Source organism: Balaenoptera musculus, chromosome X, assembly GCF_009873245.2.
Source record: "Balaenoptera musculus isolate JJ_BM4_2016_0621 chromosome X, mBalMus1.pri.v3, whole genome shotgun sequence".
In the NCBI taxonomy this organism is placed as follows: domain Eukaryota; kingdom Metazoa; phylum Chordata; class Mammalia; order Artiodactyla; family Balaenopteridae; genus Balaenoptera; species Balaenoptera musculus.
The window spans coordinates 18,037,916-18,060,576 of NC_045806.1; the positions used below are offsets into that span (position 1 = coordinate 18,037,916).

General features: G+C 38.9%; 1 protein-coding gene and 1 pseudogene across 2 annotated transcripts in view; one reads left to right on the forward strand and one right to left on the reverse strand.

The window, feature by feature from the left end:
• Positions 1–353: 353 nt before the first annotated feature.
• Positions 354–813, reverse strand: LOC118888959 (annotated as a pseudogene).
• A 4,304-nt stretch (positions 814–5,117) lies between these two features.
• LOC118888654 (membrane-bound transcription factor site-2 protease) overlaps positions 5,118–22,661 on the forward strand; it is a 37,902-nt gene continuing 20,358 nt past the window's right edge. Inside the window, exons 1-5 of one of the 2 annotated variants that reach the window (XM_036839957.1) lie at positions 5,118–5,353; positions 8,204–8,352; positions 10,069–10,306; positions 19,872–19,975; positions 21,672–21,799. In XM_036839957.1, the coding sequence (XP_036695852.1) occupies positions 5,279–5,353; positions 8,204–8,352; positions 10,069–10,306; positions 19,872–19,975; positions 21,672–21,799 (694 nt within the window). In that variant the 5' untranslated portion in view covers positions 5,118–5,278. The remainder of the gene's footprint in view (positions 5,354–8,203; positions 8,353–10,068; positions 10,307–19,871; positions 19,976–21,671; positions 21,800–22,661) is intronic. The other variant, XM_036839956.1, reaches the window with a different exon arrangement.

Below are 22,661 nucleotides of genomic sequence, written 5' to 3' on the forward strand. Positions count from 1 at the left end.
ACTGAAAGAAAAACTTAATTTTCCCTGAAGGCACCCTGTCATTTCACATGATCTATACCCTAAAGTTTTTTGTATTAAAAATACAGGTTAAATATGATATTAGTAAACCGCAGCATATGAAAGTTCATGCTGAGCAAAAACAAGTCCAAAAAATAAGCTACCGTATATCAGTAGAATAGTTCCTACAGTATTTGTTTCCTATGTAAATCATATTTGAATGCAATTTTCAGAACCATATTTAAATATATTTTGCAATTTGTTAACTGTAGGCATCCACATTTTTCTTCCACCACATAATCTGTTCCTTTGATTAAGCTGGCAACATTTGCTAGGATCCACAAAATGCAGCAAGTTCACAGATATTTCTCAAGATTTGAGAAATCTGGTCCACCTTTAGTGTAGTTTCCTGAGATTTCCGCTCCGCTGAAGTCAAAACCAGGATTTTCTTTCTGGAAGTTTTCTCTGCATTTGGTCTTGCACCCAAGGATCAGCTGCATACTCAGATTCCAGGATAGAAGTCCAACAATTTGCTGCATCTCTCTTTATAAGAACAATACGGACCATTTTTCTACCCTCCACAGTCCACGTTCCCTCATCAGCTATTGTAGAATCGAAGAGTTTGCCCTTGAGGATCTCGTGGCCACCCACAGCCAGCGCCACATGCCGGCTCTGCGGGCCGCACTGGATACCCTGGGCGCGAGTGCCTGGCGGCACCTGAACTTCAATGAACACCTCCTCCAAGATCTGGTACCACTGGCCCCACGGTGTTCTGCATGGAACCACCCCACTGCGCTCCTCAAACGGGGCTGACATACTCCGGTCGCCTCATGGCCCCGGTGGCCATCCAAAGGTTTTTGAATCGCCTTGTCATATATTTAACAAGATGTTTAAACAAGATGGAATAGCAGCTACTACGTGTTTAAAAGCCGTCTAGAGCAAAACTAAACATGCTTTTTAGATGAAAACAATATATCTTAACTTATTAAAACTGCTTGCAGAGAAAAATACTTTGCTTTCTGGAACCTGAGGAAGAAGTAATCAAACTGATGATTTCACAGTACAAGTATTTCTTACATGACAGTGGCTGAAAAGATTCTCTCATCATTCTCCTCCAGGAAGATGCTGAGACTGGTGTACATGAAATGAAACTGAAATATAAATGGAAAAACCCAAATGACTGGTTTCTTGAAAGCCAATTGTACTGCTCCTTTGCCACAGTTTTAGAACCAAGGTTTAAGGACAAATTTTATTCACGTTGACTGTGTAAAGCAGCAATTGCAGGCAAATATTGTGTGTGTGTGTATGTGTGTATATATATATATATTTGGAGTAAAAAATATAAGCGCGGATAATACTTTCAGAAAAGATTCAAAAAATATTTTCTTCACCTGGGACTAGAAGCTTGCGTCTGTGGGGCTGCTTCAACCAAACTGCACCATCATCAGCAACCACACCAAGCTGAGGATATAAAATAGAGATGAGGGACTTCCCCAGCCGTCCAGTGGTTAAGACTCAGCATTTCCACTGCAGAGGGTGCGGGTTCGATCCCTGGTTGGGGAACTAAGATCCCACATGCTGCGCAGCGCGGCCAAAAAAAAAAAAAACAGACATGAGCCTTTATCTTAGTTCCTATTAAAGAGAAAGGAAAGCTTAATAATTTTGTGGCGGCATCAATACTAGCAGTATCCCATAATGGCAGCACTAACCAAACATTTTCTGTTACACTGCCCTCCATAGATGAAAGAGAGCATCTATTTATGTGGTAGATGGCACTACTGTTTACTTCCAGGTATATTCTTCTCTACTTCTAGGTATACAGAGGATTACACTCCTTCTGCCCTTTAAGTTAGGAACAGCTATTTGACTAGTTTTGGCTCATGAAGCTGGAGTGGAAGGAACGTGTGCATGTCTGGGCCATAGCATTTCGCAGCCAGTGGTAAACACTCTAGTCCTCTCTTTCTCTGCTGCATTAAATCCTGAGCCTCGCTTTGAGAACTGGGCATGATAAAATGGAGTCTCCATCATTCTACCAACCCCTGTTGGATATGCAGCACAAACAAAAAATAAATCTTTGTCATTTTAAGCCAGTGGGATTTTAGGGCTTGTTTCCTAAGCATAACCTAGCTTATCCTGACTGGTGTAAGTTAGTGTCATAAACATAGAGTATAATGACCCCAGAAGCAAACTATCAGCTTACATTGATGAGAAATAAACACTCCTGAAGGGGATGTCAAACTCTAAAAATCTGAATACTTACATTTTAACAACAAAATTATAATATTTTTAAATTAATATTATCTAATTTTTATATTTCATGTTGATTCTGGTATCTCAGAAGTTTATTATATAATAGTGATATTCTGCTTCAGCCAAATACTGATTTTTAACATGTAGCTGGTTTTTGTTTGTTTGTTTTCAGCCACGCCATGTGGCATGTGGGATCTTAGTTCCCTAACCAGGGATTGAACCCGTGCCCCCTGCAGTGGAAGCATGGAGTCTTAACCACTGGACAGCCAGGGAAGTCCCTAACATGTAGTAGCTGTTTTGCATTCAGCCAAGATGTATTTTTGGTGCCCCTCTAAAAAGTATATACTAAATAGGCTTCCCTGGTGGCGCAGTGGTTGGGAATCTGCCTGCCAGTGCAGGGGACACGGGTTCGAGCCCTGGTCTGGGAAGATCCCACATGCTGCGGAGCAGCTGGGCCCGTGAGCCACAATTACTGAGCCTGCGCGTCTGGAGCCTGTGCTCTGCAACAAGAGAGGCCGCGATAATGAGAGGCCCGCGCACCGCGATGAAGAGCGGCCCCCACTTGCCGCAACTAGAGAAAGCCCTCGCACAGAAACGAAGACCCAACACAGCCATAAATAAATAAATAAATAAATAAAAATTTTAAAAAAAATATATATATATATACTAAATAAAAATGATATGAATAAAAGCCTGGCTGTGCGTCCTTCAAGATAGTTACTTGACAGAAACCTGAAACTATTTGTAAATTAGGTCACATTTCTTCTAAGGAAGAATACCTTGATCTTATGGAATACAGGTGTTTTTTGCTGCCACATTGCATCCTCTGTCTTGTCTCTTCTGCTGCCACCAGCTGGCTTCCACTACTGATAAATTCCAGAAACCAGCAGGATTCTATTCAGTGTTTTGTTTTGACTGCTGGGTCCCTGATGAGAACACCAAGTCAGTTGAACAAGTAAAATTTTAGGTTGGGAACAGAAAAACACAATCAACTCATTTCCTACATATTTTGGGTAATCAGCCACACAGTAACTGGTTTTTGTCCCAGCAAGTGGTCCAGACAAGGCTTCAGGCTAACAAAAGAGAAGACATTTTAATTCTTAAGTAAATTTTCTCATCCTAGGAAAGAACAGTGTTAAAAACTACAGTCATTATACAAGAGCAAACAAAGGTCAGTTCAAATACAATAGTGTACCAATAGTCTTAGTGTAGTTTTAAGCTTTAATAACTTCAGAAGTACAAACTCTATGAACTTACACAAAACATCACTTGAAAAATAAAATTATTTAAATTTATTTCATGCTTCTTTGGTCTCGGGAATTTTTGAATAATAAATGTAATTCAATTTTTTGTTTCAGTCAACGTTTGCCATCCTCAGTTAGGGGGACTAAAAAATTTGAAATTTAAAATTACTCAAAATTCACCAAATTAAATAGTGTAAAAGAAATTTAAATAAATTTTCAAGTGATGCTTTTTGCAAGTTTTCGGCATTTATACTTCTGAAAGTATTAAAACTGCACTAAGACTTTCGGGATACCTGTACATGGAAAACTGTGGAGTCACAGGGTGCTTGAATATAAACTTTTATAATTATACCTAGCTTTGTCCAAAATAAATTGAAACATTTTAAAACAACACATATACACACATATAGGCAAGAAGATGTAAAACTGAGTCATAAGGTTTCTTGAAGCTAGGGAGATATGGTGCTAAATTATTAAAACTTTAGGAAAAGTATGGGAGAGTGAGGCAAATGAGTAACAGTATCTGTCATACAGGTTCCTAGTATGACACTATATTTTTACTTTGGAGAAGGCTGAGGGTGCATTTTTATTTGGGATACTTGTTCTTAAGCTAGTATTATGTTCTCAATATTTCGGTATTAGTATTACTATTGCTAATGATGATTTTCCAGAAAAGTAAAAACAACTTTTAAAGACTTGGGCCTTAAGAGAATGCAAAAAACAAAGAAACAACAAACAAACAAACAAAACTCCATAAATACTAGTTTTCCTTCCGTGGTTCTCAGTCTTGGCTGCACAATGGAATGACCTGAGTTTTAAAAATACTGATGCTTGGATCTCATTCTGAAATTCTGGTTCAAGTGGTCTAAGCTACAGAACGGGCATCAGGAATTTTTAAAGCCCCCTGGTGATCCTAATGTTACAGCCAAGGTTGAGAACCACTGCTCCAGGTCAATATAATCAGGTACACGTCAACAAAAAAATATGTACAGATGTTCAGAACTTTTTTTTTAATGTAGCACCAATCTCAAATTTTATAATGGAAGAGGTTGAGAAAAGAACCTAAAGCTCAAAAAAATCATGTTGAACGAAATAAGCCGGACACAAAAGAGTACTTATTGTATGATTCTATTTACACAAAGATTTAAAAATTAGAAAAGGGGTGATGGGAGGGCGAGGAGAGGATTAACCGGGAAGCGAGCGAAGAAAATTTCTGAGATGGAAATGTTCTCTATTTTTATTAGGGTACACAGATATATAGTTATCAAAACTCATCGAAATAGTTGAGATCCGTATTGTGTTTTCGCTATATGTAAATTACGCTTCAATTAAAAGAACGAATAAACATAATTAACTTAAATCTGGATACCTATGACAGAGTCTGAGCGGCGGAGACGATTATTATTTGGGATTACCCAAACCCCCACTAGATTAAAAGGAACCGCAAACCCCAGACCAGAACCGGAGAATGGAGAGCAGACAGCAGGGAGGGCCAAAGCCTAAGAAATCGCTAGAGGGCTGGCAGCCGCAGTCTAGTTGATACCCAGACAGCGGCGCCCGAGTGCCCCGCGAAAATAAGCCCCCACGCCCTTTTCCGGTGCGCACACTGCCGTTCGTGCGACCCACCAGAAGGATCCGGAAGGAAACGACGCCACCACGAAAAAGGAGCCGGTGGCAGCTGGGTTCCTGCGCAGATGCTGGGGCTGTAGGCGCCGCGCGGCCGGCTGGTTGCGGCTCGCAGGGAGGACGCCGGCGCTCGCCTTCCCTCCGCTGCCCCCGCCGCTGCCATGATTCCGGTATCGCTGGTGGTGGTGGTGGTGGGCGGCTGGACTGCCGTCTACCTGACCGACTTGGTGTTGAAGGTGAGGGCCTCGGGCCTAAGGCCCAAGCCCGCGGTGCCAGGGCCGGGGCGCAAGGCCCTAGGCCTTTTCTCTTCCCCTGCCTTGTGCCTCCCGGGCTGAAAGCCGTGCGACCGGAACCCACGTGCGGCCTTCCGCGTGGCGCCCGGTCCCATGGAGTAAATAAAGCACGGCTGGCCGCGGGAGGGGTGTGGCGGCCTGCGCAGCTGCCGCAGTCTCATTGCGGGGCTCTGCAGGCCCCGCAGCCTTCGGGTCCTGCCCGGGAGGCGCCGGTAGTGGGTTCGGGAGGGCCGGGGCCCTGCCAAACCCCGCGGCATTGCATCTGGAAGGAAATAAAATATCCTCCTGGGAAAGACACTGTTTGCCCTCATTGTCTTTAAGGCCACGACCCTCCAGAGACTGGTATTGGAATGAATCTAAATCAAGTTGTGATTTACATCAGTGGTCTCAAACTTTAAAGTGTTTATGACCATCTGGGGTTCCGGTTAAAATGCACATTCTGATTCAGCAGGTCTGGGGCGGGGGCCTAAGATTCTGCATTTCTAACCAGTTCCCAAGTGCTACCAATGCTGCCAATCTACAGACCATACTTCAAAGTAGCAAGGCTTCAGATAACTAGTTTCTGACTACTCGAATTCTCATTTGTATCTTGGACGCCGTTTCTTCACACTAACCCCCCCTTAATACTCCCACCCCCGCCCCACACACACCCTGGGTGCACGGCCCATTTTTATTTGGGTAGCAGATATTATGGACAGTTGTCTGACCACATGCTTCAGGCAGCCTTTCGGAATTGCATATTGGGGGTGGGAGTATTGTATGCGTGGAATAAAATCATGTCAATTCTCAAATATTTAATGAAAATTCCAATTATGACTAGTAAAACCTTCATGTTATGAATACTGTTTTAAATAGAATACTGTAGTTTAGTATTGTGTGGTTTAGGCTTAACAGCAAAATGATACTTTTGTTGCTTTGTTGCATTCAAACTTGCAAAGTGAGGAGATTATACAGTTGAATCCTTAGAGCAAGGGCTGCGCTCTGCCACTTCCTATCCATTGAGAGCTTGGGCAAATTACTCTCTGTTCCTCCATTACTTCATCTTTAAAATAGGCATAATAATTGTAAAGCTCTCCTGAGATTATAGGGAGGATTTCATTAATTCATCCACATAGAGCCGTGCTACTCAACCTGAGATTCAAGGACCAGCAGCACTTGGCATTATCTGGGAGCCTGTCAGAAATGTAGAATCTCAGGCCTCATTCCTGACCCACAGAATCCGAATCTGCATCCTCATAAGATCCCCAGGTGCTTTCTCTGCACATACTTGGCACAGTGCTTAGCATGTCATGAGCAGTACAGGCCACTGCTTGTTTAAACAGTGATTTTGTTGTTTGGAAAAAACAAAGCCGCATGATTTCTTCATGTTGCATGTGTGACAAAAATCCAAAATAAAAAGAATTTTTCAAACCTCTGTAGTCTCTGGTCCAGTGTGTGAGGTGATCAGGATGTCACTTTAATTTCAGTAACAGCTCCTAACTCGCTAAGAGAGCACTATTCCTTGAGCGAAAGACCGAACTCTCATTCAGAGTATCTGCTGGGGGAATGGAGAGACCTCAGGTTTTAGGAGCCTGCACCTTCAGCTTCTCTGCTTCTAACTTGGTCTGCTGTTCCACCCTTGGTTTGTCTAGGATTTCCTCAGTAGACACCTGGAGGGGTGTGTCACTCTCCTTTTCCAAGTCCTAGAAGACAAGCAGGTTTAATAACTTCACCTGAAGATTGAGAGCAGAGAGCATTGTGGATCCAAAGGCAAACAGATACCTGTATTCAGACTCAGGTCATTTTATGACTGTGATAGGGCTGAAATATCCTTCTAGATAAGTTTCTCAAATGGATGGGCATCTATATGACAAAATACTTAACCATACTTACTGTAAGAGGTAAGAGGTCAGTGGCAGTGCATGTAAAACAGCCTTATGTTATCCAAAATCTTACATTACTCAAGGACTTCGAACTTCCCTAAAGATAAAACTCTTTGTTAGGCTGCGTATAAGCAGCTGTCTCCCCAACAGTGAAGAATGTAAGAAGTTACTGAGACGAAGGTGGCTTTAGATAAGTTTTGTACTTTTTCATGGTCAAATTCAGCCTAATTTCTTAGGGTTGTTGCTCAGAAGAGGATAGAAAGCACCAATTCCAACTAACCTGTCCCCTCTGTTGGATTGGCTGGGGATCTTTTTTAATTACAACAAAAGACCTCTTTCTCTGGTAACAAGGCTTCTAGACCTGTGCTGTCCAGTATGGTAGCCACTAACTACATGTGGCCGTCTAGCATTTGAAATGGGGCTAGTCTGAATAGAGATGTGCTATAAGTGTAAAGCTGACACTGAATTTCAAAGACTTAATGCGTAAGTAAGTAAATAAATAGAATGTGAGGTGTTTCAATATATTAATTATATTTTGAATGATAATATCTTGATATTTTGAGTTAAAAATACATTTAAATTAACCTCTGTTTCTGTTTGCCTTTTAAAATTCGGCTACTAGAAAATTAAAAATTACATATGTGGCTTGCACTTGTAGCTCACATTGTATGTCTATTGGACAACGCTGTTCTAAGCAAAGGTCAGCAAACTTTTTTGCCCGTGGGCCATAGTTTGCCAGACCCTGACTTCAGCAGACCAGCTAGTCCAAGACTCTTACTTTAATATCCTGAAGAATAAACATAAAGTTTTAAAATTATAAACATTTGATTAGCCAGTATCTTGCGTTCCTGTAGAAAACACTTTTATTTTCTTAAACCTTATAAATTATTCTTCAAAATTCAGTGATGTGGAACTTTTCTTTCTCTCTTAGTCATCTGTGTATTTTAAACATTCTTATGAAGACTGGCTGGAAAACAACGGATTGAGCATCTCCCCTTTTCACATAAGATGGCAGACTGCTGTTTTCAATCGTGCCTTTTACAGTTGGGGACGGCGGAAAGCAAGGATGCTTTACCAGTGGTATTCTTTATTTTCTCTTTTTGGTTTAAATTAGTCATTGTGATCATGAGAAATACTTGTTAAGTGAACTGTTTCCATCATTTTCAATTTATTGAGTTTTAAAATGTTGACAATGTAAAAACTTTCTGGCTTTATATAAATTCATGGGATTGCATCATTGTGCTTTTGCATACATTCAAAATCAAGGTTCTATGTCTTGATCTGAGTGGTGGATACATCGGTACACATATGTAAAAATTCAATGAGCTGTATGCTTCAGACTTAGGCACTTTGTGTAAGTTATACACCAATAGAAAGACAAAAAGCATATGGAGCATTTTCCACCAGGAAAATAATCCTGGAGAACTCTCTCCCCCATCATGACAGATAGAAACAAGGGTCCTGGGAGTCATAGGGCTCCCAAAAGTCTGCAGGCTTTCCTCTATAATTCTTCTGTGATACCCATCCAGGGCAAGGATATTTAAAATACTTATCATCCAGTAAGGCATACACACAAACCAATCAGGAAAATGGCCAGCCAGGTTACAGCAGCAGGGTCCTGGAGCCCTCTGGCTATGCCAGGCATATCCCTTTAATTTAAAATATTTTTAAAATCATGGTTTATAGTGTTTATAGTGTTTACAGTGATCTCTGGGACACCCTAGAGACTGACAGTTTCTGTACTTGACAGAATTTCTAGTATGGCAGTAGGGGGCCTTTGTCGAAATTCCTTTTTGTTAAAAATTTAGCTCCAACTAGAGTAGAGCTAAATATAAACAATCAGGTCATCAAAAAGCAGAAAATGCAACAGCAAATCAAAGCAAACAAAATAGAAACAATAAAGATAAGAGCAGAAATCAGTGAAATAGAAAGTATACATACAGTAGAGAAAATCAGCAAAGCCAAAAGTTGGTACTTTGAAAAGATTAATAAAATTAATAAACTCCTACCATGACTGATCAAGAAAAAAAGCAAACAAAATAACTAAAAATCAGAATTGAAAGGAGAAACATTACTATAGATTCTGAGACTTGTTTTATTTTACTTTTATTTATTTATTTATTTATTGGCCACACCATGCGGCTTCTGGGATTTTAGTTCCCCAACCAGGGATTGAACCCAAGCCCTTGTCAATGAGAGAATGGAGTGAGACTCATTTTGAAAAATGAAACTATTGTGAACAGTTATATACCTATAAATTTGACTATTTAGATGAAATGGACAAGTGCCTTGAAAAACACAACTTATCAGAAAGTTAGAAAATGTAATAGATTATCCCCAACTATAGAGGAGTGATTTCTAATTATTAAAAGAGTAGAAGAAAGAAACTTAAGTTTCACCATGTTAATATTTAAGCTCATTACAAAATTCAAGTAAAATAAAATACAAACAAAAGAATTGGTAGATGAAAAAGAATGGATGTCTATAATGTCAAAAGAGCTTTCATAACTACAAAACAATGCTATGTAAATGAGCAAAAAAATATGAGAGGAAACAAACTTTTTATTGGGAACAACATTCAGCCTCTTCAGTTATGAGAGAATTGTAAATTATAACTGCTTAAAGAGACTAGTGCCCATGCTTCAGTCAAGTATCTGAACTTCAAGTAGGAAAAAGAAGAGTTATTGAAATTTTTAGATATTGTTTTGAAGCTATGAAAGGTGGCTGGTTAATGAATTTTTTAGTCCATGAATTGTGAGGAATTGTACATTTACGTAATTTTTTTCCTCTTGACAGGTTCAATTTTGGAATGGTGTTTGGTGTAATTGCCATGTTCAGCTCTTTTTTTCTTCTGGGGAAAACGCTGATGCAGACTTTAGGCCAAATGATGGCTGACTCTCCCTCTTCTTATTCTTCCTCCTCTTCTTCCTTTTCTTCCTCCTCCTCCTCCTCTTCCTCCTCTTCCTCTTCTTCCTCCTCCTCTTCATCCTCTTCCTCTTCCTCACTTCACAACGAACAGGTGCTACAAGTTGTGGTAAGTGCCTTCTTATTGCTTTAAGTAGCTTTATTGAAACATAGATATAAGAAATTTATTCTGGATACCATAATTCCTATCTATAATATAAATATGAAATAAATGAAAAGTCTCACAATTTCTCAAATTACTTGCTTAAACAAAATCATTAGTAAGAGTATAGCAAAGAATTGTTGCAATGTGGAGTAGTGGTACTAATAATAGAACAAATGGACCACCACTAAGACTGTCAACAATTACACAAGTATTCAATTCATGTTGTCTTTTTTTTTTTTCAGTGCAAGGTTTTTTTTTTAATTGAAGTATAGTTGCTGTACAATATTATATAAGTTGTGGGTGTACCATATAGTGATTCGCAATTTTTCAAAGTTATACTCCATTTATAGTTATTATAAAATATCGGCTCTATTCCCTGTGTTGTAAAATATATACTTGTAGCTTGTTTTATACCTAACTTGGTAATTCATGTTGTCTTCTTGAGGTGTTGAATAATTGTTACTGTCAAGGAATAAGCATACTGATTTAAGATCTCTGTAATGTAGAAATAAATTGCATCTTAATCCTATGCAAAATGTTCCCCTTTCTTCTTCATGGCTTTCAGATTCTTAAGCAATAATATCCTTTCAATTAAAGGTAAAAGACCTTTTGAATGATCACTGTGATTTCTTGATATGAAGAATAATGTGCTGAGTTGTACTCCTTTGACTGTAAGCTACTTAAAATAATTCCCACTTTAAAGCACATGTGTAGACCAATACCTTATCAATTCATGTTTCCAGAGTTTGAAAGGGTGCTTTACCACTGACTAACTTCAATTTTAAATTTTTTACGTTAATAGTTTCCATTTCCATGAGTCATGGATGTTATGTTTTTAATCGTGTTCTTATTAATGAAATAGACTATATGAGTTAGTGACTTTTTTTTAAATTGAAGTATAGTTGATTTACAGTATTATGTTAGTTTCAGGTATACAGCATAGTGAGTCAGTATTTTTGCAGATTAAATTCCATTGTAGGTTATTACAAGATAATGGGTGTAATTCCCTGTGCTATACAGTATATCCGTGTTACTTATCTATTTTACTTTATTTTATTTTATTTTTATATCTTTATTGGAGTATAATTGCTTTACAATGTTGTGTTAGTTTCTGTTGTACAACAAAGTGAATCAGCTGTAAATATACATATGTCCCCTCCCTCTTGAGCCTCCCTCCTGTCCTCCCTATCCCACCCCTCTAGGTGGTCACAAAGCACCGAGCTGATCTCCCTGTGCTATGCGGCTGCTTCCCACTAGCTATCTATTTTACATTTGGTAGTGTATATATGTCAATGCTACTCTCTCACTTCATCCCAAATATACAAACTATATAGTAGTTTGTATCTGTTAATACCCCTAATTTGTCCCTCCCTTCTTCCTTTTCCCCTTTGGTAACCACAGGTTTGTTTTCTATATCTGTGAGTCTGTTTCTGTTTTGCATATACATTCATTTGTATTATTTTTTAGGTTCCACATATAAGTGATATTATACAGTATTTGTCTATCTCTGTCTTATTTCACTAAGCATAATATTCTGTACGTCCAACCACATTGCTGCAGATGGCAGTATTTCATTCTTTTATGTGTCTGAGTAATATTCCAGTGTATATATATAAGTACATCTTCTTAATCCATTCGTCTGATGGGCACTTGGGTTGTTTCCATGTCTTGGCTATTGTAAATAGTGCTGCTATGAACATTAGAGTGCGTGTATCTTTTCGAATTAGTGTTATTGTTTTTTTCATATATATACCCAGGGGTGGGATTGCTGGATCATATGGTAGTCCTATTTTTAGCTTTTTAAGGAGCCTCCATACTGTTTTCCATGGCGGCTGCACTAATTTACATTCCCACCAACAGTGTACAAGAGTTCCCTTTTCTCCACATCCTCGCCAACATTTGTTATTTGTAGACTTTTTGATGATAGCCATTCTGACAGGTGTGAGGTAATACTTCATTGTGGTTTTGATTTACATTTCTCTAATAATTAGCAGTGTTGAGCATCTTTTCATGTGTTAGCTATCTGTATGTCTTCTTTGGAAAAATGTCTATTCAAGATTGACAGATATTTTTTTTAACTCATCTCTTTGTGGCCTCTACTAGCTGGGTCACTATGGGAAGATTACAAGTCATTCGTAGCAAAAAATAAAGAATCTCTCCTATGGTAATAGCTCTTTCTTAGAGGTTAAAAGGATTCAGGGGGGTGAGGCCTCAGACGAGATGATTTATTTCTTCAGCAAACATTTACTGAGTGTAGTCTGCCTACTGGCCTTGTGCTTAGTCCTGCTTATACAGGGAACAAAATCCAATCCTAGCACTTACAGAACTTTTAGTCTAGAGGGAGAGCTGCTATGATTTTCTACAGTTGGACAGAGTACAAGGTGCTGCAGGAACAAAGACAAGCCCTGCTGAGGTGTGCCTGGCACTGGGAAGAGAGTAGAGGAGAAGGGAAGGGTAAGGAGAGTCCACATAGCCTGGGAAAGGAAGATGGCAGTTGAGCATGCCAGAAACAGAGGGAACCATATAACATGGAAAGGCAGAGGGAATAATAGTACTAATAATAAAACCTAGTTAGGGGCTTCCCTGGTGGCACAGTGGTTAAGAATCCGCCTGCCAGTGCAGGGGACACGGGTTCGAGCCCTGGTCCGGAAAGATCCCACATGCCACGGAGCAACTAAGCTCGTGCACCACAACTACTGAGCCTACGTGCCGCAACTACTGAAGCCCATGCGCCTAGAGCCTGTGCTCCGCAACAAGAGAAGCCACCGCAATGAGAAGACCACGCACCGCCATGAAGAGTAGCCCCCGCTCGCCGCAACTAGAGAATGCCCGCACGCAGCAGCGAAGACCCAATGCAGCTAAAAATAAATATAAATAAAATAAATAAGTTTATTTAAAAAACAAAAAACCTAGTTAATATGCAGTGCTTCCCATGTGAGGTTTTTGTGCCTATTTTATTTTATTCCTGCAGCAATCTAGAGGTAAGTATTGTTGTTATCCCTGATTCACAGATGAGAAAACCAAGGCACAGAGCTGTTAAGTCACTTGCCTGTGGTCACAGCTAGTAAATGGTGGGTCCATCACTCACACACCACTGACCTCAGAGCCTGTGCACAGTATGCTCTACTCCCTTAAAAAAGACCAATAATTCCTCAAGGAACTATAAAGTAACTTTGACCTGTATCTAAGTGGTATATGGTGGAAGGTGTATGGTGTAGGAGATAAGATGGGAGATATAGGTAGGGTCTGAGTTATGAAGGGCCATTCTAAGAAGTTTTGATTTTATCTGTAGATAACAAGTCTGTGCAAAATGGACTGGAGTAGGGTTTCGCCAAAGATGGGGAGACCATTTAAGAGAGCATTTGGAATAATTCACGTTAGAAGTTATAAAGATCTAAACTAAATTAGTGGTAAGGAGAATGAAGGGGCTGGATTCAAGGGATCTTTTGCAGTGGAGTTCTCAGACCTCAGTCATTAATTGAATGTGAGGCTGGAAGGAGAAGAAAGTCGAGGATGACTTTCAGGCTGCATGACTGGTTATTGTTTGCCAAGAAAGAGGATAGTAGAGAAAGAAGCAGGCTTGGAGGAAATATGATCACTGGCCTGTCTGCCTGCTAGGATTAGAATGGCAAAAGGTGTTTTTTGGCTTTTTGGTTTTATTTCAGTTTAACAAGTTTGGTTTTGTTTTTGTTTGTTTTTAAAGACACATTTATTCAGTGTCACATTTATTCAGACTATTACATTTAGCAATCAACAGTGTGGGTACAAAAAAAAATCTATATTAAAACCCTTTGTTGGAATGCTTTACACTTTCCACAGAATAGAAACTAAACCTATTATACAATTAGTCACAAATATAGTCCTCGGGGTTTTTTTGCCCAAACACAGGAGTATTGTCTAAAACCGGGGTCCCCAACCCCTGAACCGCGGACCACTAGTGGTCCGCGGCCTGTTAGGAACCGGGCCGCACAGCAGGAGGTGAGTGGCGGGCGAGCGAGCGAGCGAAGCTTCATCTGCCACTCCACATCGCTCCCCATCGCTCGCATTACCACCTGAACCATTCCCCCTCCCCGGTCCATGGAAAAACTGTCTTCCATGAAACCAGTCCCTGGTGCCAAAAAGGTTGGGGACCGCTGGTCTAAAACATGTCTTTGTAGCAACTCCCCGCCACCTCCGTGCTTGGTTGAGTTCCCAAATCTGTTGTAACCTGTAGCTTCCCTGTCACTTCTCTGGCTCTCCTCTCCTGCTAAGCTTTGTTTCCTGGCAGTAATTAAAACCTTCTGCCACTGCCATAGCTACTGCTGCTGCTGGAACTGCCATAGCCACCTTGGTTTCGTGGTTTGGCAAAGTATTGGCCTCAGCCCCCATAGGGGCCAGACCTTCTGCCTCCAAAGTTTCCTCCTTTCATGGGTCCAAAATTTGAACATTGATTGTTGTAATTGCCAAAATCATTGTAGCTTCCACCACCTCCAAAATTGCTTCCGTCATTACCAAACCCATTATAGCCATCCCCACTGCCACCATAGCCACCACTATGGCTGCCACCAAAGCCACCTCGACCACTGACATTTCCTCCACGACCAAAGTTGTCATTCCCACCAAAACCACCTCCGTGACCACCACCAAAGTTTCCAGAACCACTTTGATCTCTTTGGCTGGATGAAGCACTAGCCATCGCTTGCTTAGATAGGGCTTTCCTTACTTCACAGTGTGGTATTTCTGAATGACAATCCTGTCTGCGGAGTCATGGCCATCAAATGGTACAAAAGCAAAGCCTCTCTTTTTGCCACTGCCTCAGCCAGTCAATTTTTTCCCCATACTATTCAAAATAATATCTTAGGTGATGTTCTTCAGTGTCTTCTTTAATGCCACCAACAAAAATCTTCTTCACAGTTAAGTGGGCACCAGGTCTTTGAGAGTCTTCTCTTGAGACGGCCTCTTTGGCTCCACAGCTCTCCCATCCGCCTCGTGTGGCCTTGCCTTCATGGCCGCATCCGCCTCCTCCACAGTGGCATACGTGACAAACCCGAAGCCTCTGGAGCGCTTGTTGTTTGGATCCCTCGTTACCACACTGTCTATGAGCGTTCCCCACTGCTCAGAATTGCTCCCCAGACTCTCATCGGTTGTTTCAAAGCTCAAACCGCCAATGAAGAGCTTCCACAGCTGTTCGGGCTCTTTGGGAGACTCTGATTTAGACGTGACAACAGTGGAGCTGGGGAGACTTTAATGATGTTTACTCGGCAGCGTCCACGGGCAGAAAGAAAGCTAACAAGTTTTTTTAATTTTTTTATTTGATAAATTTGACATGTTACAATTTACAAATTTAAGGTGTACAGCGAGTTACTTTCATACATTTATTTATTGTAATATGATTGCCATTGGAGCAATATTTATCACATATCATTATAGTACAATTTTATTGATTGTATTCTTTATACTGTGCATTAGATCTCTGTGGCTTATTTACTACTTGTTACAAGTTTGTACCCTTAAATACCGTCACTCATATCCCTCCCATCCCCTGGTAACCACCATTTTACTCTCTGTTTTTTAATAGATTTGACTTTTTTAGATTCCATATATAAGTGATATCATACTGTACTTGTATTTCTCTGATTTATCTCGCTTAGCATCATGTGCTCAAGGTCTATCCATGTTGTTGCAAATGGGAGGATATCTTCCTTTCTCATAGCTGAGTAATATTCCATTGTTTATGTACATGTACCACATTGTTTTTATCCATTCATCTGTTGGTGATCATTTGGGTTGTTTCCATAATCTTGGCTATTGTGAATAATGCTGTGATAAACAGAGATATGCATATATCTCATTGAAATATTTTCATTTCCTTTGGGTATATACCCAGAAGTGGAATTGATGGATCATACCTTAGATGTATTTTTAACTCTTTGAGGAACCTCCATATTGTTTTCCATAGTGGTTGGACTAATTTATATTTCCACCAACAGTGTGTAAGGGTTACCACATCCTTGCCAGCACCCATGTTGTCTCTTTTCTTCTTGATGATAGCCATTCTAACAGGTGTGAGGTGGTATCTCATTGTGGTTTTGATTGGCATGTCCCTGATGATTAGCTATGTGGAGCATCTTTTCATGTGCCTTTTGGCCAGTTTGCTGTCTTCTTTGGAACTACTAAATAGTAGTTCTGTCCATTTTTTAATCAGATTGTTGGGCGGGGGGGTGGTTTGTTTTGTTAGTTCTTTATATGTTTTGGATATTAACCCCTTATCCAGTATATGGTTCACAAAACTTTTCTCCCATTCTGTAGGCTGCCATTGGTTGTTTCTTTTGCTATGCAGAAGCTTTTGAGTTTCATGTAATCCTATGTGTTGATTTTTGCTTTTGTTGTTTGTGCTTTTGGCATCATGTCCAAAGAATCATTGCCTGAATGGTAAAGTGTTATTTACAGAAGAAATTATTTCTTCTGTTTGCTTTTCAGCTTACTCATAGAGCTTACAAAATATTGATTCTGTTAGGAGAACCATGCTTTGGAACCATTAAGAAGTCAGCTGCCCTCTGTATATCTACCCGGCATATTTTTGTTTAAGTTTGTTGTATCTCCTGACTTTGATATGAGCTCTTGTAGCTTAGAGGACATACTTTCTGTTTACTCTACAATTCCCTACAGCCTCATTCAGTATTAATTCTCCAAAACCTGGCACTCTATGTTATTGAGAGATCAGTATTTTGGTACATCTAATACCCTGTGTGATCACGGCCGAGACAGATGGGCAGTCGAGTATTGTTGCCAGCAAATCAGACCTACCATCTGTTGGTATAGTCACATGTTCAGATCCTTACCTTATTTCATTATTACATCACTGAAATAATAAAGAGAAGAAATCAATATCCTATTGGATCAAGGCTACTGATTTATTTGAAATAAAGGTAAGGTAACCTGAATACTTTGTGATATAGAGGGAATGTATGAGTATTAATCTTAAGTACATAAATTTAGAGAGGAATCAGAGAAAAGGAAACTACAGGTCTGAACAGACAGATGCCTGACAACATGGGAATGGAGCAGATATGTAGAAAAAGGTACACTGATGTTCTTGAAAAGAGTTGCTTAGTAGGGTCTGAGTAGAGAGAACTTCAGATAATGAGCATCATAAAAATATCCTCTGACCATTTACTTCCACATCTGGGACTCTAGGTTAAGGAAACACTTCCAAATTATAGAAAAATTAGTATTCATCAAGCTCTTTATCCTAACATTTATTACTATGAAGAATTGGAAACAACCACAATATGTAATTGAGGAATGGTTAAATTATGGGATTGTCATTCAGTGAAATGTTATGAATACATTAAAAATGATGACTATGAAAGCTAGTTTCATAACTAGAGAAAGGACTCTTGGAATCAATGAATTTAGAAAGCAATCCAAGCAGCATGGTTTGAGTCTCCTCTTCAGTTACTAAAAAAGGCTTAAAAGTGAAATTCCTTTGTTATACACAAAAATAAATTGCAACTGAATTAAAAGTAAAATGTGAAATCATAAAAGACCTTGAAAGAAAAAAAAACAGGTTTCTATTTATAGGAACACAGAATGAGAAAGACATATGCATAAAACTAATGGCAGAAACCATGAATATTGATAGATTTGACTACATAAAATTTTTTATATATCAAAAAGCCAAAAGCAAAATAAAATTAAAAGGCAAAACTTGGGAATGCATCTGTGATGTGTATCACAGAGAATTGATAATTGATACTTGAAGTGATCTTACAGACAATAAGAAAAACATGAACACTCTAAGGAGAAAAAAATTGACAAGTCGGGAGTAGGCTACTCACAAAAGATCTATCAGTGGTCAAAGAGTAGGGGGAATGTTCAGCTTAATAATCATCAAAGAAATAGAAATCAAACAATGGGATGCTTTTTATTCCTCTCAAATTGCAGATTTGAATAAAATGAGCTTAACCAAGGTTATTGAAGTGTCTGCTTTTGGAGAGCAGTTTGATATGTATCAAAGTCCTTTAAATTTTGTGTATAATTACCCTCTCTGTTAGGCGTAATGTTAAACAGTGGACAAGGATTATCTCCTGTAATCCTCAGAATTACCCTTTTATGTAAATGCGGAGATTTCCATTTTAATGATGGGGAAATTGAAGTACTGGAGGAATAATCCAAGCTTCCTCAAGGTCCCTTAGCTAGTTATGATGGAGCCAGAACACCAAACCCAAATGATATGTCCCCAGAGCCTGAACCAACCGTGCTTGTCTAACAATTTATTCCCCCCAAATATTTGTGTATATGTGTCCAAATATATTTATCACAGTATTTTATAAGAGCAGAAACCTTTAAAACAATTAAATGCCCAACAATCTATTCCATGAAATACAATGCAGCTATTAAAAATCATATTGAACCAGAAATACTCATGGGAAAATGTTTGTGATACTATTAAGTGAAAGGGGTAGATTTCAAAACCATATTTATAATAAAAGAGTATAATTTTTTAAAATATGTGTACATGAAAAGATTGGAAAGACACGCATTGAAACACTGAGAATGGTTTTTTGTTTTGTGTTTGGGGAACAGGAACAGTTTCTATTATTCTTTGAGTTTTCAAGTTTTCCTGCTTTAAACATATTTTGTAATTAATTTAAAATACTAACTAATGAAAGAAAGACGAACTTTCCTCCAGAAGGATACCTTTAGAGTCCCACTGCCTGGATTGTGAGAAATAGAACTTAGGAACGATTATTTATCTTACAAGAAGATTCTTGGGTATCTAAAAATAATTTTACTCTGCAGCCCTTAAAATAGCAAACTTAAGTGCATAACAGTCAGGAGCACGTGGGTCCTTAACATGTCTGTATGTTCCAAATGCCTTACTTTCTGCATTAAATTTCAATTTTAGTATAATATTTATGTATCACTTTGATATGATTTTTCTAACCAATGTACTAGACAAACTGATAGAAGAAATGAAGCGCCTGGTGCTCCCACACCAATAAGGCACTTTATTACACTGCCTTTAATGATCAACTCTCATATAACTTGATAATACTAAAATGAAACTCATTGAAGGGGGGTGGGGACATCCTGTATTACTCACATAAGTACTTGGAGCCTTGCAATAACACTTTAGCGGAAGGAGTGGGAACTGTAACAAGAATTCCCAAATCGGGCTGCCAGCCCTCGAGGGTGGATCAGCTGCTGACTCCTTCATTGCCACTCTGCCTTCCCTGGCACTATGCCAGGCTCCCTAATTCTTTCCCGTGGTAAAGACTTCAGGAAGCTAACGTTTCAACTTTTTAACCTGGTGTTTCCTATTCTCTTTAGATTGGTGTTGTGCTTAGCTCAAAAACTGCCTAGTTCAAAAAAACTGACTGGTGTTTTTATATTTATTATGATAGAAATGGAGAAGTGGACCATCGGTGTTCATATTACTTTTAGCTTACCGAACACTGAGTTTGGAAGTTTAAGTTTTAGTACAGAGTGAACGTCGTGGTCTCTTGGTGCCCAAGTGTGTCTTTATCATTGTGTCTGTGAACAGGTTCCTGGCATAAATTTACCCGTCAACCAACTGACCTATTTCTTCGCTGCAGTCCTCATTAGTGGTGTTGTACATGAAATTGGACATGGGATAGCAGCTATTAGGTAATGATATTTACCTCTCTCTCTGTATTCCATGCAAAGAAGCTTTTCATTTAGGAGGATTTATTACTAAAATCTGCTACATTTGATACTTTTTCTTTCTTTGGATACTGCCCAGTGCATATCCACCATTATTATTTTAAGGTAACTTCTCTTTTGTAGAGATTAATATATTGATGAATATGCTCAATTAACTATGTGCACATCTATAATCTGGGTCTTTCTATCCTTTGTCCTTTGCCAGCATGGTTATATCCTCATGGTTCTTCACTATTTTCATCCAATCCTGAAACCTAATCTTTCTATTCATCACTGGATCAGAATGATAACCACTGCACTCAAAGCCCATCCACCTGCCTTCTTAGTACTTTCTTTGGCTCATCATCTGAAATACTTTCCTGCTTCTACTCATGGCCTCTGCTGGCTACAGCAAGAACACTGAAAGCTCTGGGTTTGTTAACAAATATCATAGCCTATCTAGAAATCCAAGTGGAAGAAGATAAGGGAGGATGAGACCTGGGACTTGCTTCAAGTATCATGCCATGTTCTTGTCTTGACTATCCAAATGTATCATTGTAATTATACCTGAGCATTTTAAAGACTCCTAAATGTGTAAAATCCTGATGGGGGGAGAGATTGAGTCACAACTCCCCTTCACTCCCACATAATGAACACACATACTGATGGCAATGTGTTTCATCCTTTGGGTGTGTGGACCAGATAAAAGGTTTTGGAGGAGAAGATTTAATCACTTCTTATTACTTTCCAGTTGCTTATGAACAAGAGTCTATTGACTGGCAATAAACCCTCATCTTGACAGAGCATATACTGTTACACAGGTGTGCCATGTAGTGGTTTAAGTGGTCGGCTACTTTTTCTTTTCTCTCTTTCATCTTTACTTCCACCTTAACTTTGCAACTTTTAGGGTTTTACATAGAAAAGCATTGTTATTACAGTTTAATCATTCATAATATGTTTGTGAAATAGTTTGGGTAATATTTTATAAAATCCCACTGCCAAGAAAAAGTGAATTTTACAGTCATCTTATATAGTTAATGCTAGGTGACAGCACAATATATTTAGATGATGCTTTTTTTAGAGTAGCTGTGTGGTCTTACAAGGCTTTTAAATGTAATTCCATTTTTAGAGAATGAATTGATAAAAAATAGTTCTCTTGAGGACAGTCTGAGCATTATGCATTTTTAAATGTAGTACTTATTTTAACATTAATTCAACAGGAATACACTTAGATAAACCTCCACCTTTATAATGGCTAAGAGAAATATAAATATTTAGATAATTTACTTGAATTCTATTTTCTACTATCTCCTTCCCTGAAAATAATTCAGAATAAACCATAAAAATGTTTTTCATTTAGTTTCTCATAGAAATATTAACTATTTCTTTATACAAGTGACTAATTTTAGGTTATTTGCTCAGCATATTGGTTTCTAAAAATTTTTGAAGTTGTTAAGTCTATTTCAGAATGCCCTGTTTTACAAAATGCAATTTCACTGGTAACTAAATCTGTATGCTATTATAAAATTACGATGATATATATAATTTTTTGACTGTCCAGAGAGACTTGTATTTTAAGCAAGAATTTGAATTACAGTGGGAAGTTTTAAGATTACATGCATTATTAATCTGAAAAATGCAATACTAGTAGTAAATTCCTTTTTCTTATGTGATTTCTTAGGGAACAAGTTCGATTTAATGGCTTTGGGATTTTTCTCTTCATTATTTATCCTGGAGCATTTGTTGATCTGTTCACCACTCATTTGCAACTTATATCACCAGTCCAGCAGCTAAGGATATTTTGTGCAGGTAAAAGACTTAAATTTCTTTATTCATCTGTGTGTTATTAGTGGTTTTATGGAAAGTACATCACAAATGAAAACACCTCACCTTTTGGTTGATAAATTCAGTTTATAAGACTCTCAGTCAGGGCTTCCCTGGTGGCGCAGTGCTTAAGAATCCGCCTGCCAATGCAGGGGACACGGGTTCAAGCCCTGGTCCGGGAAGATCCCACATGCCACGGAGCAACTAAGCTCGTGCGCCACAACTACTGAGCCTGCGCTCTAGAGCCCGTGAGCCACAACTACTGAGCCTGTGTGCCACAACTACTGAAGCCCACGAGCCTAGAGCCCATGCGCCGCAACAAGAGGAGCCACTGCAATGAGAAGCCCACGCACCGCAACGAAGAGTAGCCCCCGCTCGCCACAACTAGAGAACACCCGTGCACAGCAACAAAGACCCAACGCAGCCAAAAATAAATACATAAATAAATAAATTTTTTTTTAAAAAAGACTCTCAGTCAAAAGTGGTAGAGCAAAATAATTTACATTCCAGTTTTTACATTTTTTTAACATGAGTTATTTTTAAAAGATTGAAAAAATGAGAACATATCATGAAAATATGACTAAAGCATTAAATTAGACATAGGAGGTCACTTGATAATCATGAGTGTAATCCACAATGAAAATGTAATCGTGAGTCTTACTGAATAAACTAACAAATCATCAAAACAAAAATGGAAAAAGTACAAGGAAAAAACAGAAATGTAATAAAGGAGGCTTATCTCATCTCTCAACACATAGCAGGTAAGTATGAAAAAGTCTTAATCATCGAAGCTCTAATTAGCAAGGTCAAAATCAATAGTTATGTCAAACCCTGTACCATGACAATT